The following is a 14,821-nucleotide window of genomic DNA, read 5'->3' as shown; positions in this document are numbered from 1 at the left end:
TGCCCTTATAGGCAGTTCTCATCTTATGTTAGAGTAGATCATCAATTCATCTCTTTTCTGCTCACATCTAAGAATTGGGACCAGAGGTCGTAGTAGAAATATGCGTTGCGCACCCATCGGCCTGCTGGGCCGCTGTCACCAAGGACTCCGGCGATGACCCCCATGCAATTTATGACTACGATACCTTTGATTGCTAGGTTGGTATTTTTGGCGATGGGTTCGTTGGAGTCGTCTTCAGTGTTGTTAGTACAAGATTTTATTGTCGGCGCCTTGTTTTGTACTTGCCTGTTGTGGCCTGATGCTCAGGATATAGGCAATTGTCTATGAGACAATGCGACCATCGCTTGAGTATGTCGTAGTGGCTAGCAAGGAATGCTGTATCGTTGGTGGCCAGGTAATATGAGCAAGCCAGAATAACCATGTTCGCACTCTCCTCAACAGGCATCGCTTCTTCTCCATTTTCATCGGGATCGGTGGAGCTGTAGTAGCGTATAGCGTTTGGGTAGAATCGTCCGATGTCGTGCATAGCATATCGCTCATGATAGAGTCCAGACTCCTAGAACTCGGAGACGGGCTTGAGCAGCAAGCGAAGAAGCTCCGGGTTTGCATAGAGCCAGAAAGGTAACGTGGGATAGATGGCATCGGCCGTGTTCACTTTGCCGTCTGATGAGGTTTCGTTCTGGAAAATGGTCGGTCCCGTAGCGTTATCTGCAGATCCTGTAAGAACATTTGCGGCCAGGATCTGGCGGGCAGAAAGCGCGACAATGGCGTAGTACGACTCCTCTTCTGATAACGAGCATACTTGTGTATGCATATCGGTCACTCTATCCTGACCATAGTAGTAAGCTACATCATGTCGCAGCTTCATAGTCCAAAGTCTGGCCTCTTTTACGGTAGTTGCATAGTCTTTGTAATGCGTGCGGATCATGTTGTTGGCAGTCTTGTAGCAATCATTCGTGAGCCACCATGGCTGGAGCTCAATGTCCCCTCTGGCAGTGCGGTAGTTCACAGCAAGCCCTTGAGTTGTCCCGACGGTGTATAACACCAATCCGGACTGGCTGGACGCAAAACCATGCAAGAAATCGAACACTGGCATTCGATCAACTGGTGGTCCCCGAAACTGATCCTGATCGAAAGAATTATCCACTGTGCCGTCCTTGGCAAACTGCCGTCGTATAGTAGTCGCTAGACCATTCGCAGTATTTAATTCGGTGCTCATGCCGGGAGAAGAGTCGTAGTGTAGGCTGCCCCAGTACGGTTCCTGTTTATGGCCACGATCGGACCATGATAGCTCATTTAGAATCAACGGTTCCCTTGAATCTGGTTAGACTTATACTGAACATACTTTGACTCAACAACTTACCGATGAAACAAGGTGTCGGGGGTTTCTATCCCCTTAGGTGGGCAGTTAATTTCGTCAAAAGACTCACCAGGGCAGTCAACGGTCCAGTCGAACAATACATTGCCGCCCGCAAGCCAGATGGAATCCACGTCTGAGTAGAGTTGTACATTATGCGAAAGCTCATCAGTGGCGACAAACTCGACTTCTAGATAGCTGAGCGGAATACTGCTCTTGCAGGGATCTTTCGGCAGAACAGGAGAAAATAATCTCGCTTCTACTCGCACCGGTCCAGCGTCGAATGTAAAGTTATTGCAGTGAGAGTCGTAGGATACGGTGAGTGGAGTTGCTTTCTGGAGACCTTGTACGGAGGGCGAGTCTCCCATGTATTCATGAGCCGTTCCATCTACGCGTATCATGCCACTCCATCCTATGGAATCGCCAGTCCAGAAGGTAACATTTCGACTGTTAAGCGTACTGCCGCCGAAGGTGGTGCTCCAAGCACTGGTGTATGAAGAGCGGACTGCGAGAGGGATGGAAGGTGGTCGCAAAGGCGAGTAGATTGGTATTTATGAAGTGAGCATTGTAATACATGGGCAACAAGAAGGCAAATCCGCCATCTTACCCTGGTTGTTGAGCAATTGCGTTGCTTATACAAAACAGGAGGATCAGGATGTATGTAAACATGTTGTGTGAAATTGCTTGAACATACAGCGTGCAGCTGTCTTCAATGGTCTAATACATAAATGGTCTCTAGAGATAGACGTCTGTCCTCTTGCTCAACGGCGCACAGTGCCCGTCAGAAGGCGTAGTGCCAAATCAATGGAACGTTACCTCGATAAGGCTCCTTGCAGCATCGTGTAATCCAGACCATGGTTTGGAGGATTTGTGTTAATGTAGATGCCTACCTAGGCAGGACCAAAGATGAATCAAGTTATCCCCGCGTGCTTGCGCTCACCGTCAGCATGCCGTGAGTCTCTTTTTACCAGGTGCGCAACTGTTCCGAGCCTATGTTTTCCCTACATCATGCTGCGTACGATAGATATCATATTTCATCTGATGAGATTGATAGCGTGTGATGGCCGTGCAAGCTTGCCCGGCCGCATCGCGTCTCGACGCAGCTGGGAGGCCAACGCGGCATCTCCTCCTCATACAGACGCGGATATTTCCACATATCCACTTGAGATATGTTGTCCAGTCTCTACATCTTTGTATGTCTCAGCGCGCAAGTATGGCTTTCCGGCATTACTGCTGGAGCCTCCGGTCGTTGGGCAGGCGGAGGTTCGCGCTCGTAAGTTGTCACCGCGCAAGCTCGATATCGATTGGTAACGACCTACGGAGGCGATATGGAACACGCGTTTCTTGGCATGACGCATCAAACGTTGCATTCGTGCACTGGGGGAAGGATGGGAGACGTGTGCCCTAAAGTCGCTATGTTCGCGACAAGGAGAGGAGGACGGCGGACTTGCGCCTAAACCGCTTCGGATCCGAACATGTCCGGACGAGCCTCCTCCGAGCTCCGCTACCTCCCGATGTCCGCTCGTACATTACCTCTGATCCACAACACTAACATTTCAATCGCAGCTGCGAAGACGCCTGGAATGTTTGGTGGACTCTGTGATCAGGCACCGTCGCTAGTATCAAAGGTGCAGCTCAGAGTAAGCACTATCCATGGCAGGCTTCAACGCCACCAACCAAACCAGTCTGCCCCACGAAGGTCTATTTTGAGAGGAGTATGACTAAGTACGACTCGTCGGTCTCATAGACGTCCGAGATGGTATGCATAGAATAATCATCATGCAGCCATGGCGCTAGAGACATGACTACATAAGACGTAGAGGCCAGCCGCCTTGCTGTGTGCTCAGCGCATAGAACCCCACCCACACATACATTGACAAAAACCTCAAAAGCTGACAAGATGCCTTCCGATTCCCAAGATCAGCCAAAACAAGTTGCTGCATTGCTGGGAGGTCAACGCAAAGTTGACGTATACGAAGCTACGGGTGGTGCCGTGACTTCCCAGTTCGCAGCACACAACCTCTCGGTCCTCCCACCCGTACCTCCAAATGCCATCATTCACGACAACGCCTGTGGTGCCGGAACAGTATCTCGTCTAATTCTCTCCTCGAACACATTGTCGGATGTCAAGATCTATGCCACAGACATCGACCAAGTTTTCCTCGACGCACTCCAATCAGACATCCAGAAGAACTTCTGGCCCATCGAGGTATCGAACCAGAGGTCTGAGAGTTTGTCGTTCCCAGACGACTACTTTACACATTCAATCAACAACATTGGTATCTTTTTCACTAGCTCAGCCGGTCTGGATGGTGCCAAAGAAATCTACCGCACACTGCAACCCGGCGGCACCGCAGTGGTAAACTGCTGGAAGGATGTGACTTGGCTCCCGCCATTCGCACTCGTGCATCAAGCCCTCCGTCCAGGAAAGCCCTACCCAGCACCGCCTATACTTTGGAAAGACGGCCAGCAGATCCAGAAAGTGATGTTGGAGGCGGGTTTTTCAAAGGAGAACATGAGAGTAGAGAAGAGCGAGGCTTGGGCAAAAACTAATGATTTGAGAGATTGGGCGGAGAAATCTTGGGCGTATCTGGGTGGCATAGGCGGCTGGGCGGAGACGGATGGCGAAAGTTGGGATGATGCGGTTGACCTGCTGATGAAGTACCTTTTGGAGCAAGAGGGTACGAAGAGGGTTGGTGAGGAAGTTTGGATGAGGGCCAGTCAGTGGGTGGTCATTGCTACGAAGTGATTCTAGGTGAGATTAGGGGTGCTGGTATCGTTGTAAGTGATCACGATCGTTGCAATCGCTCATATGTCAACGGCTTTGAGATATAATTGGGAGCTATCGAGTCCAGACATGTACTGTAGAGTTGCCAATCATTGCAATACATAATCGCCGTTCATCTTCATCGTTAGACCTTTCCCCTCATTCGTCCACTCATGCTTCTCAGTCGACTACCAGTGTTTGGCACTCAAGCGCAAGCTATGATATCAACCATGCCTAGAGGCGCGAAGTTGCGAAATCGATTGTTGGGCAATATAGTTGGACTATAATGACGAGGTGGTGGACTGGGAGTGTTGAAACTATAATCCCCGGAATGCTTCTTCGGTGTGTTGGGTGGAGTCTTGGGCCTCGGTGGTGGTGTCGTGCCAGTGCGGGAGTCCTTGGTAGATGGTCAGCTCGCTTATAGATGAAGTTTTCGATGTGATGCTTACAGAGGCCTCTGGTAGCACAAGGTCTCCTCGTTTCTTGTCGGGCGAATTAGGCGGAGGTCGGGGAACCGGAGGAGGTGTGGTGCCAGTTCTGGAGTCCTTGAGACAACAGTCAGCTCGTTTTTTAAAGCAGAATCTCGAAATGCGATACTTACAGAGGGCGCTGACAGCATAAGATGTCCTCGCTGCTTGTAGGGCGACATGGAAAGACCAGAAGGTGGCTCTAGAGGTCTTGGAGGTTCAGGACCAAGGTTCTTGTACGAAGATTAGCTTCTGTATGATGTCCGTTTTTTACACTACGTGAACTTACACGCTTATATCCGCCCGGAGTTGTGGGAGGTGGAGTGTCAGGAGAGTTGGGCTCGGGATTCTTGGTTGATTTCAGAAGACGAAGAATCTGTTCACTGAACAGAGGTTGATCGAAGTCGCACATGGTATATGTGTAACTGATGATTCTTGCTTGAGTTGATTGTAGGGTGCTTGTGCTAGTATTGTAGTAGATGCTGTAGCTGGGTGGTCGTAGAAGTTGCAGTGGTTGTTATGCAAGAAGTAATGGAGCGCATGGCGGACATGGTCTATATACCTCTCTAACTAATTCGATTTTCATGATCTTGTGCTCTTCAAGAGTAACAGCGTTTAGGGTATCGATGATGCTGTGGAATAGATAGAGCATGGCGAGATTGCGATAGCGACTCTTCAAGGTGATACCGTTATAGCACTTGCGATCAATGGACCAAACACCCGACTCTAGATCTACTATGGAGATCTAAGTATTGAAATAGCCTTGATTGACGCTGACTGATGATTCAGCGCTTCTTCCAAGCCTGACCACGTTTGTGGGAACGCCCAATAACTCAATGTGGACACCTCGAGTGTTTGACTGTGTGCATCGCAGGAATGACAAGAAAACACTTAGAAAGGCATTGCAAAGTAGTCTTTCAATTGATACTGATAAGCCCACCATGATGAGCAGTAAACATTAGGTATGTTACATATATGTACACGTACAGTCGGACCTCGTTATCAACAAAGTAAGAACAGTCTCCCAGAGACTGAAACCTTCCAACGAAGGGTGGTGTATCGAGCACCACCCAAAGCAACCCCAAGAATCGGTGCTTGGCCACCATCTAACATCGATACAAAAGACAATTATAAGGTGTAGCGAATGTATAGAGTAAGGGGTATAACGCAGAACATAAAGTGAAGTAACAGCGGACTGGCCGGGTATCAGAAAGAATGAAGAGGGTGAATATTCATGCAAAAGGCCCAAACAAAAACCAGATCGCTAAAGGACGTGACAAACGAAAAGCAAAATATGAGCAAGAAGAAGCAATGACAACGGTTATGCGAGAGGCAGGTAGTTCACGCCATCATCATGAGTCTTGTACCGCGCTTCTGGAGGTTGCGCGGTCTGTAATTGCCCGGGCCTAGGTTACTCCTCGGAGGTGCTGCGGCGCTTTGCGCATGTCGATCACAGTATCGCCGGCCAGCGACTTCAAAGTAGCCGTCGCGGAGGACGATGCGGCAGGTCGTGCACGTGAAACATCTTGGGTGAAACTTCTGGCGCAAATCGGTTTCGAGATATTGGCCTTCGATGCCCCGGTTGCAGGCATTGCACAAAGATCCGTTGAGCTTGTGGTAGTGCTGTTCGCAATATGGCGAGTTCTCGAAAACATAAAACTCCGCTGTCGGAAAGGGATCGGCGCACGTTCTGCACGTGAAGCAATGCTTGTGATAGCGTCCCGTGAGGCGGCCAGAAGAGTCCTTCACGGACTTTCCAATAATTGGCTCTGAGCACCCACGACAGTTGCCTTTGCTAGCGGCCTTGGGCCGGCGCACGTCGTGTTGCTGGGGTTCGGCCTCGGCCATGCGTCTTGGCGGGCTTACATTGACTTGCGCCGGGTCCTGAGGTGTTGCTGGCTCTCTTTCGAACATGTCACGCGGTGTTGACGCGCCCATCTGTATGGCGGGATCCATTGGCGACTCTGGGTATTTTGCATAGCCTCCAGGCGGAAACGTGTCCTGGCGATATCCCGGTGAAAGCGACCTTGGGTATGGCTCCGCCCCATCGGGCCGCATGTAACTCTTCGGCGCTCGAACAGGCCGTGCTTCGGCGTAGGACTCAGGGCTTGCGCTTCTCTCAACATTCTCCTCGACAATGTTATCAGGACGACTGATCTTGGAAGTCTGGCGAGAGTGCGCAGCCTCAGATTCTGGTGGGCTTGATCTGGAGCTTGTCATGCTTCGGTAGCCCGAGCTGGCATATGAATCGTCTGAGAAGCCAGAGTCCGAAGGGGTGTGGAGTGCGTTCATGGGCGCATCGCCGAGCCCAGAAGCTGCTAGTGGCGGTGGGCGTAAGGAATGTGTTGGCGCAAGGCCTCGTGGCATGTCGCTTTCCGAGCCACTTCGGCTTGAGCCACGAGAAGGGAACATGTTGTTCGAAAGAGACATGAATTCTGGGGGGTCCAGATCGGTCATGTCCGTTGGCGGTAGATCTTTTTCTGAAGGCCTCCTAGGTCTTGGTGGCGGTTCTTTCCTGTCTCTGCTGTTCGGTCGGGACGGGACTGTCCTTGCGAGGTTTTCTTGAGAAGCCCTGGAAGGCTTTGTAGACTCCTTCTGCAAGCGGTCTAGGAAAGCATCAATACCTTCAGCCTGTTCGGATGTGGATGGCAACGGTGGCAGAACATTGGCTCCACCCATGCCCGGCTTCGGGCGAGCGGGAAGACCTATGCTGCGATTGGAGTATGCTGAACTGCGCGACGCATTCGAGGCTGTGGAAGTACGCTGTTTCGACACGCTCTTGTTACTGGCGATGCTGCCATTTGTGCCCATCCTCCTGTGCCCAAGCGCCGGCCCTTCTTGTGCGAATGGTCTTGCTGCGCTTGATGTACTCGGCCTTCGATCTGCCGTTCCATCGAACGGCCCTGGTGCAATGCTATTCATGCGTTTGGCGATGTTTTCCCCGCCATCGAAGCGTGGGCTAAGGGGTGCGAATAGAGGGCTCGGTTGAGCATAGTTTTGCTGGTAGGGTTCCAGGCGCTCTCGTGGTTGAGGTTTGGCACTCTTAGGGGTACCGTTCTTGGAGGGAAACCGAGGGAAGGCGCAGTCCAAGTTGGAAGTGTAATCGGGCGATGGGGGCGCCATGGGTCGCCCAACCGGAGTTGTCACACTGCGGTTCATCTTGAACGGAGACTTTGGTGGCGCCAGACCTGGGGATCGACTTTTGTAGTCAACTTGGTTGCTCATGGGCGATGGCTCCAGCGGCCGAAACGGCTTGTCTAGACAAATCAGCACAACGTCTACTACACATGGTTGTTTGCCAGTCTGGATGCTTACTCGCTGCATTTGAATCGATTCTGGGCGGGGGAGGCATGCGACCCGATTGCGCCGGGCGTTCTGACCTGTTGCTAAACGTGGGACCTCCAAAGGTTGCTGCGCGGTTCATCTTGGGCGACAGCACAGAGGGCGGGGAACCCATAGAGATGGTCGAGGTGGGCGACATTGGCTCAGGAACGGGCGTTGCTGCAACTGATAAGTGTGTGTTATAGTATGCATTCGTGGCGTACTCACCCGCTGGGGGCGCCGCAGCGCAAACATGGTCGGCTAAATGAAGGATGTCAATGTCCACCGCGCAGGATGAACATTTGATAGTCGGAAGCGTGCTCATTCGTTCCATGTTGGGCGTGTATCCAGAGCTGGTTCAGAGAGGGAGTCCGAGGCGGTTCGTGCCTGGACATTCAGTATTAAGGCCGTTCACGTCCAGCGCAATTATGTCGTAAGGCTATCTCGAAGTTGGTGACACGGAGTGGAAGCAGTCAAGGTATGCGGCGGTGGTCGAGGACGGATGATGGGCGGGAGCGCCGAGAAACAAAGGTGCAGGGTTGTTCGATCTTCAGAAACGGTGTGGGTGGGCCTTGCTGAATCAGGGGAAGCACATGCGGGCATGGTTCTGAAGTGGCTAGCATTCAGGGACGGCAGCGGGATAAAGGCTAGCGTCGCTGCATCCTGCGGTCTAAGAGGCTGCTGGGCCCCACAATCGACACGCGCAATGTTGGGTATTTGATGCTAATGAATTATCATCATGAGATAGATAATGACCGCGTCTGAGCGCCAACCACCCACAGCCCGCATCGCACAACAAGGCTGATCGGCAATCACAGGTGAACACCCAATAGCAAGGGGCGAAATGCCCCCTTCTGCGCGTCTTTGTATCTCCTGCACGTAACTCGCGCGTCCCTGAGATGCGGCGTCAGTGGTCGAGCACGGCGGCCTCCATGATTCGATGGCCATGTGCACGGAGCGGCGGCCTGTACCTAGCTACCTGGGCATGGGCACATCGTGTGGTCCTCTCCGTGTCAGTTGCACGCACCAGACGCGGCGGGCTGCGATGAAACCATGGTCGCTGGCGCAAAGTCTCGGGCCCAACACCGTCGCAGTAGTGACGATGTCACGGTTGCGACCCAAGATCAACAGAGTTCGCAAGCTCCAGGAGGTCGCAAATCGCGGCAACAACGTTTGCCAGATGCGTACACCGTGTATAGCCAAGTCCTGCAGCGACGAGCAGGTGGCTTGAGGCTCTGGTCGCCTGCTGCCCATGCGCTATGAAGCCACCAGGGCCGGACATTACTCTCGGGCATGATTGGCTGCACGCGGCATCGTTCTCGTTGGTCGATCGACGCTGCAGACACAAATTATCCATAACTAAGCGCCCCTTTCGCTACGTCAACAGTTTCTCGTCCGCAATGTTCCCGTCAGCCATGTTCTCAGGTCGGCGTGGCCCGCGACACACAGTGCTCGACATGTCACAGGTGCTGGAAGTTTCGAACCGCTTGCATGCTGTCGCGCCAACTGCTGCCTCCGTCTGCATGCAGCATGGTGGCCTAACATGGTTCCCTTGGCGAACGGCGAGGCTGATTGTCGATCAGCAAACTTCCCATGCAGGTTGCCGCATTCGTCGTTCTCCCAGCCGACCCCAGGGTCTCCCCCCATGTTGCCTGCCATCGCGGCTAATAACATCAAGAAAATAATGTCAGCACTGGTCTCGTGTCGACACTTTGCCAACAAGCAGCATCTGTCATCTGTCAACAGTAGCCGTCTTGCATCGCCGAGACTCCACAAACATGCGCTGCGGGTTGTGTCGCGTGCCTTTTTTTCGTTCTGTAAACACGTCTGACGCACACAGCGTGTCGAGTGCTACCACTGTGCTTGACTGACGACATCACCGTGCTTTGAAACAGTCCGTGGCTCAGACACCGTTCAAATGCCATGCTTGCCATTTTGGAGCCAGGCAATTCCCATGTGCCTGAAAACTCTTACACATCGACACCCGGCTCCCGAGATCCCCTCACTGTAGTGCTGAGCACGTGATGGCGGGGTCCGTATCTCCGTACACAAGTACTCTACCACTAGCTACACACCTGCCCAGTACGTAGCTCATAGGAGGAATTAAACTGTTCCTACAGCGGTACACTCGAGCATGCAGAGACAGCTGTCCATGCAATATACCTTCGCTTAAAGCGAACAGAGCGTTCTCGTCGCGTCGCTTACATCGTCACCTTCCCTACTGCGGCTGTCGCTGCTGCTTGTTGAGGTAGTGAGGGAAATAGTGGGGCAAGGCGAGCATCGCGAATACCACGGCTACGCGCCATTGGTGTTGTACATCCCGAAGACGGCTACGGCGATAGTCATTAGCATGAAAAGTGGGGAGTATGGAAGGTAATGGCAAAGAAGCGGTGGGTGAACACGCTGTCCGGCAGGAAGCGGGAGCGATTGCGTACGATTATTGCTAAGTCAGCCGGGACGCGGGAAGCATTTATATCGCGACTTCTCTCCATCATTTCTCACCCCACCGCAACACACCACGGATCGTAAATCACAGCCAACTGTCAAGCTTACAATCTCTCTCCCTTCTATCAACTACACCCAGATTTCCCCGGGCCATTGCCCAGCTGTCAAGACGTTTTCCAATCTCCTCAGCTCGTATGTGCCCCGCCATAACCCCATGGGGACCGCCTTTACTTACACTTGACAGGATCCACAACCCATTCGCCGGCCGACGCACTTCTCCCTCTGGGGCAGCGTCGGATTTAGACTTCCGCAACTAAGTTCACCAAACCAACAAGAACTTAAATCATCATGGCACCACACGCAGAAGAACGCGTCGGTCACGCGAATGGGTTCGAGGCGAAGGCAACTCCCAAGGATCTCTTTGTCGTCAGCTCTCCTAACGTAGAATACACCGAGGACACTATCAAGTCAAAGTACACTTACCGTACCACCGACGTTACCAAGAACGACGATGGCAAGTATGTTGCTATCCCCAAGGAGACGCTCTACGACTTCAAGGTCGACCGCAAGATCCCTAAGACCGGTGTTATGCTGGTTGGCTGGGGCGGCAACAACGGTACTACGGTCACGGCCGGCATCATCGCGAACAAGCGTAACCTCGTTTGGGAGACCAAGGAGGGCAAGCGCGGCGCTAACTACTATGGTTCGGTCATCATGGGATCTACCACCAAGCTCGGTGTTGACAGCAAGAGTGGTCAAGAGATTCACATCCCATTCCATGACCTCCTGCCTATGGTTCACCCCAACGATCTCGTCGTTGGCGGATGGGACATCAGCGGGATGAATCTTGCTGAAGCCATGGACCGCGCCAAGGTTCTGTCGCCGTCCCTCAAGTCCCTTGTTCGCAAGGAGATGAGCGCCATGAAGCCTCTTCCTAGTATCTACTACCCGGACTTCATTGCTGCCAACCAGGAGGAACGTGCCGACAATGTTCTCGAAGGTACCAAGGCTTCCATGGCCCATGTTGAGCAGATCCGCAAGGACATCCGGTGAGCCGAGACTCGTTGCATGTCAATCTCGCCTTTACTGACGATCTTGTAGTGACTTCAAGGCTGCCAACGGTCTCGACAAGGTCATTGTGCAATGGACTGCTAACACTGAGCGCTATGCCGACATCGTCGAAGGCGTCAACGACACGGCGGACAACCTGCTCAAAGCGATCGAATCTGGTCATGAAGAGGTGTCTCCATCCACTGTCTTTGCTGTGGCTTCCATCCTTGAGGGTGTTCCCTTCATCAACGGTTCCCCCCAGAACACATTCGTTCCTGGTGCTATCCAGCTCGCCGAGAAGCACAATGCCTTCATTGGTGGTGACGACTTCAAGTCGGGTCAGACCAAGATGAAGTCGGCCCTCGTCGACTTCATGATCAGCGCCGGTATCAAGCTCACCTCGATTGCCTCCTACAACCACTTGGGTAACAACGACGGCATGAACCTCAGCTCTCAAAAGCAGTTCCGCTCCAAGGAGATCTCCAAGTCCAACGTCGTCGACGACATGGTCGCTGCCAACAACGTCCTGTACAAGGAAGGCGAACACCCTGACCATTGCGTCGTGATCAAGTATATGCCTGCTGTTGGAGACGACAAGCGCGCTCTTGACGAGTACTACGCGGAGATCTTCCTCGACGGCCACCAGACCATCAGCTTGTTCAACGTCTGCGAGGACTCTCTCCTGGCTTCACCTCTGATTATCGATCTGGTTCTGGTCGCTGAGATGATGACCCGTGTCCAGTGGAAGGCTCACACTGCTGGAGGCAGCGATGGCAAGTTCAACAACTTCCACAGCGTGCTCAGTGTTCTCAGCTACATGCTCAAGGCTCCTCTCACTCCTCCTGGCACGCCTGTCGTCAACGCTCTTGCTAAGCAGCGCGCAGCTCTCACCAACATCTTCCGCGCCTGCGTTGGTCTTGAGCCGGAGAACGACATGACCTTGGAGCACAAGCTCTTCTAGGTGTTTGGATGAACTGACGGCGAGCATCTCCCTTGTTGATGGTGCCAGCTGGCAGACGGTGCATGAGCTCTAGAAGCACATATCGCTCACTTTTTGATTTGACCAACTCACTACTTTCTTTAAAGCAATAAAAAATTTGTTTACGGGATACGCACACATATGCAACATTGTCAGTCTTTTGTGAGCTAATAGTGATGATCAGATTATGCGCTTCACTGCTAATTTATGTGCGCATGAGATAAACAGCTGATTTTGGGGTGGATGGTGTGACTTCCTCATATTGGTTCCGACGTGGGTCGCAGCCTACGCATACAGCGGGAACGCTCCTGCTTCGATCCTCACCTCCTCAAACTCACCACGGCTACCTCGATCCCAACACCGCGAGCTTGTACCACACGAGAAAATGCCAGCATCTTCGTCAATACAATCTCACTTCTCATCCTCACCGACAAAAAGCAGCGGTATCTCCATCATAGAGGAAGTGCAGTGCACTCCTGCGGCAGGAGCGACCACAGCAAGTACATGGGCTGTAATGTGTCTCCCACAATGAACCTCAAATCATCACTGACGTATGAAAGCCCACTCTCGACTATGAGGAAGCCGACCTAGGAACACTTGAACCTGGCCCTTGTAACCTCACCCTCATGGGTCGCGTCGTCTACTTCAACGACCAGTCCAAACCCAGCAAATCACACAAAGCAGCTCAAGGATGCATCAAAGTCTTACTTGCAGACGACACCGGGGTACTCACCGTGCGCCTTTGGTATGCTGACACCCTGTACAAGCTCAAGCTTGGCCAGCTGCTTAGCGTGTGGACGGTACATATCTCGAACTCCTCAGAGTACAACTCACTAGCACCAAATACCGCACCGCTATTTACTACAATATTCCCCGAAGGTGAGAGACACTGCCATGTCATGGTGCATGAGAATAGCGACGATGGGACAAGGTTCAAAAGACCGTATGGTGTGAGGGACAACAGAGGTCTGAGTGGGTTGATGACACTGAAGACGTTTACTGATGGTGGTTATGATGTCGACGAGCCGAAATTACTGGTATGCGTCAAGAGTATTGGCGCACGGAAAAAGTGTGAGTGTTTCTCCTCTGTACGGGCATCTTCGGACCTGATTTACGACTAAATTTCCAACAGACATAAATCGCAACAGCACAACCTCTGAACTCATAACACTCGGCATCTTCGACGACACATCTGACGGCCTCCTCACCCTATACTCCTCAATGTGCGACTCGGCCTCTCTGTTCGTCCCCTCAGAGACTGTCCTTCTCATCTCGAACCCTGGGTGGCGTATCGACAAGATGGCCAAGCTCACAGTCAGCGGCAACTCACGTGTCGACATTGATCCAGACATGGGTGGTGCACGGCGGTTGAGAGCCCTAGCACAAAGACGGACGAAGAAAGAACATGTCAATCTGCCGTTCCCCATCGCTGACGATGTAGTTGAGGGGTTCGAGAATGCAGCTGTGAGAGCATTGTACACACTTGCGGATGTGGATGATGTCGCTCGCTCGCTGTCGAACAAAAGGTCCAAAGAAACCATCGCTGGGTACCTTAGCGTTATCATCACGGAACTCAATATCGTTACGCCGTTCAAACGCAACATGCTCATGAGTAATGAGTGCTGTGGTATACCCATCTTCGCCAACAGCACACAGGTCATGTGTAAGCAGTGTGAGAAGTTTGTCGAACTGAGAATCAACCCTAGGATAGTAAGTCACGTCTACCCTTCGCATACCCCTTTTCCCATCATCTCTCCCACATTTTCCTCTCTGACCAACTCCCGATCCTCGCAGCTTGGTCCCCTCCTCGACGAAACTGGTCAAATCAGCAGCGGTAAGCTTATTCTCTCGGACGCCGCATGGACCCAATTGCTCGGTCGCTCGCCAGAGCAGCTCATCGATACCCGGCTTGAAGTCCTTCGTTACCTGGAACAGCGCCTTCTTTTCTTACGTATTTCGATGGGGTTTGTGTTGAGGTTGGAAGATGAGATTGGGAGGTTGACTGTGTGGTGTGTTAAGAGCTGAGTGAGAGTGACAGTGGGAGGAGACGGAGACAGATGAAGAGGATGTAAGCTGGATCTAGGGTTCTGGAAACGAGATCTGTCATGACATTTCAAGAATGTTCGAGCGCACTACTATGACCGAACGAGTTGCCTGGCGTGGCTCAGAATGGGTGTAGTGGTATTCCTTCTCGAAAACATTTACATGAAAGAGTCAAGAAAACAGAAGGGTATATCGTATCCTCCCAGTCCATTCCCATGCCCGTAAACACCATGCGAAGATGCGTCAATGGTGTCATTTTGAAACAAGGTGAAAAGGGTCAAAGAAAGTGCGCCACATAGATCATCCTCATAAGACCTCCTGGGACATGTGTCTGTTTTGGGTTGTCAATCCTTGCCCGTTCCTGCCGGCAACTTTGTTTGGCATTGAGTGCA

General features: G+C 52.2%; 6 protein-coding genes across 6 annotated transcripts; 3 read left to right on the top strand and 3 right to left on the bottom strand.

The window, feature by feature from the left end:
• Positions 1-556: 556 nt before the first annotated feature.
• Positions 557-2,026, bottom strand: BKA58DRAFT_437736 (uncharacterized protein; the record flags this gene model as incomplete). The annotated part of the gene is made up of 3 exons (XM_046173518.1): positions 557-1,313; positions 1,364-1,843; positions 1,965-2,026. 3 exons carry the CDS (start codon positions 2,024-2,026, stop codon positions 557-559), a joined length of 1,299 nt encoding a protein of 432 aa, XP_046027749.1.
• A 1,180-nt stretch (positions 2,027-3,206) lies between these two features.
• On the top strand, positions 3,207-4,288 carry BKA58DRAFT_380450 (uncharacterized protein). The gene has a single exon (XM_046169907.1). It carries the CDS (start codon positions 3,258-3,260, stop codon positions 4,104-4,106), a length of 849 nt encoding a protein of 282 aa, XP_046027748.1. The 5' UTR covers positions 3,207-3,257; the 3' UTR covers positions 4,107-4,288.
• On the bottom strand, positions 4,289-5,003 carry BKA58DRAFT_467516 (uncharacterized protein; the record flags this gene model as incomplete). The annotated part of the gene is made up of 4 exons (XM_046175064.1): positions 4,289-4,521; positions 4,574-4,669; positions 4,726-4,824; positions 4,881-5,003. 4 exons carry the CDS (start codon positions 5,001-5,003, stop codon positions 4,330-4,332), a joined length of 510 nt encoding a protein of 169 aa, XP_046027747.1. The 3' UTR covers positions 4,289-4,329.
• Positions 5,004-5,493: 490 nt separating this feature from the next.
• BKA58DRAFT_419229 (uncharacterized protein) lies at positions 5,494-8,424 on the bottom strand. Its single transcript, XM_046172700.1, has 3 exons — positions 8,141-8,424; positions 7,907-8,092; positions 5,494-7,848 (listed from the first exon to the last, which is right to left on the bottom strand). Exons 1-3 carry the CDS (start codon positions 8,244-8,246, stop codon positions 5,933-5,935), a joined length of 2,208 nt encoding a protein of 735 aa, XP_046027746.1. The 5' UTR covers positions 8,247-8,424; the 3' UTR covers positions 5,494-5,932.
• A 1,883-nt stretch (positions 8,425-10,307) lies between these two features.
• On the top strand, positions 10,308-12,565 carry BKA58DRAFT_419228 (uncharacterized protein). Its single transcript, XM_046172699.1, has 3 exons — positions 10,308-10,549; positions 10,602-11,406; positions 11,459-12,565. Exons 2-3 carry the CDS (start codon positions 10,706-10,708, stop codon positions 12,366-12,368), a joined length of 1,611 nt encoding a protein of 536 aa, XP_046027745.1. The 5' UTR covers positions 10,308-10,549; positions 10,602-10,705; the 3' UTR covers positions 12,369-12,565.
• Positions 12,566-12,611: 46 nt separating this feature from the next.
• BKA58DRAFT_128544 (uncharacterized protein) lies at positions 12,612-14,583 on the top strand. The gene is made up of 4 exons (XM_046164336.1): positions 12,612-12,897; positions 12,947-13,457; positions 13,519-14,096; positions 14,181-14,583. Exons 1-4 carry the CDS (start codon positions 12,772-12,774, stop codon positions 14,409-14,411), a joined length of 1,446 nt encoding a protein of 481 aa, XP_046027744.1. The 5' UTR covers positions 12,612-12,771; the 3' UTR covers positions 14,412-14,583.
• Positions 14,584-14,821: the final 238 nt, after the last annotated feature.

This window comes from Alternaria rosae (assembly GCF_020736505.1).
Source record: "Alternaria rosae strain MPI-PUGE-AT-0040 chromosome Unknown BKA58scaffold_3, whole genome shotgun sequence".
NCBI classification, from domain to species: Eukaryota; Fungi; Ascomycota; class Dothideomycetes; order Pleosporales; family Pleosporaceae; genus Alternaria; species Alternaria rosae.
This window is presented reverse-complemented; position numbering and strand designations above follow the sequence as displayed.

What these genes read in the sequence shown, in the direction of transcription:
- BKA58DRAFT_128544 (XM_046164336.1), top strand. Translation starts at nt 12,772, where the DNA reads ATGCCAGCATCTTCGTCAATACAATCTCACTTCTCATCCTCACCGACA. An exon ending in TATTGGCGCACGGAAAAAGT is followed by an intron (nt 13,458 to 13,518) that starts GTGAGTGTTTCT and finishes AATTTCCAACAG; the next exon opens with ACATAAATCGCAACAGCACA. An exon ending in TGAGAATCAACCCTAGGATA is followed by an intron (nt 14,097 to 14,180) that starts GTAAGTCACGTC and finishes CGATCCTCGCAG; the next exon opens with CTTGGTCCCCTCCTCGACGA.
- BKA58DRAFT_419228 (XM_046172699.1), top strand. Translation starts at nt 10,706, where the DNA reads ATGGCACCACACGCAGAAGAACGCGTCGGTCACGCGAATGGGTTCGAG. An exon ending in CAGATCCGCAAGGACATCCG is followed by an intron (nt 11,407 to 11,458) that starts GTGAGCCGAGAC and finishes ACGATCTTGTAG; the next exon opens with TGACTTCAAGGCTGCCAACG.
- BKA58DRAFT_380450 (XM_046169907.1), top strand. Translation starts at nt 3,258, where the DNA reads ATGCCTTCCGATTCCCAAGATCAGCCAAAACAAGTTGCTGCATTGCTG.
- BKA58DRAFT_419229 (XM_046172700.1), bottom strand. Translation starts at nt 8,246, where the DNA reads ATGGAACGAATGAGCACGCTTCCGACTATCAAATGTTCATCCTGCGCG. An exon ending in CGCTGCGGCGCCCCCAGCGG is followed by an intron (nt 8,093 to 8,140) that starts GTGAGTACGCCA and finishes TATCAGTTGCAG; the next exon opens with CAACGCCCGTTCCTGAGCCA. An exon ending in AATCGATTCAAATGCAGCGA is followed by an intron (nt 7,849 to 7,906) that starts GTAAGCATCCAG and finishes TGATTTGTCTAG; the next exon opens with ACAAGCCGTTTCGGCCGCTG.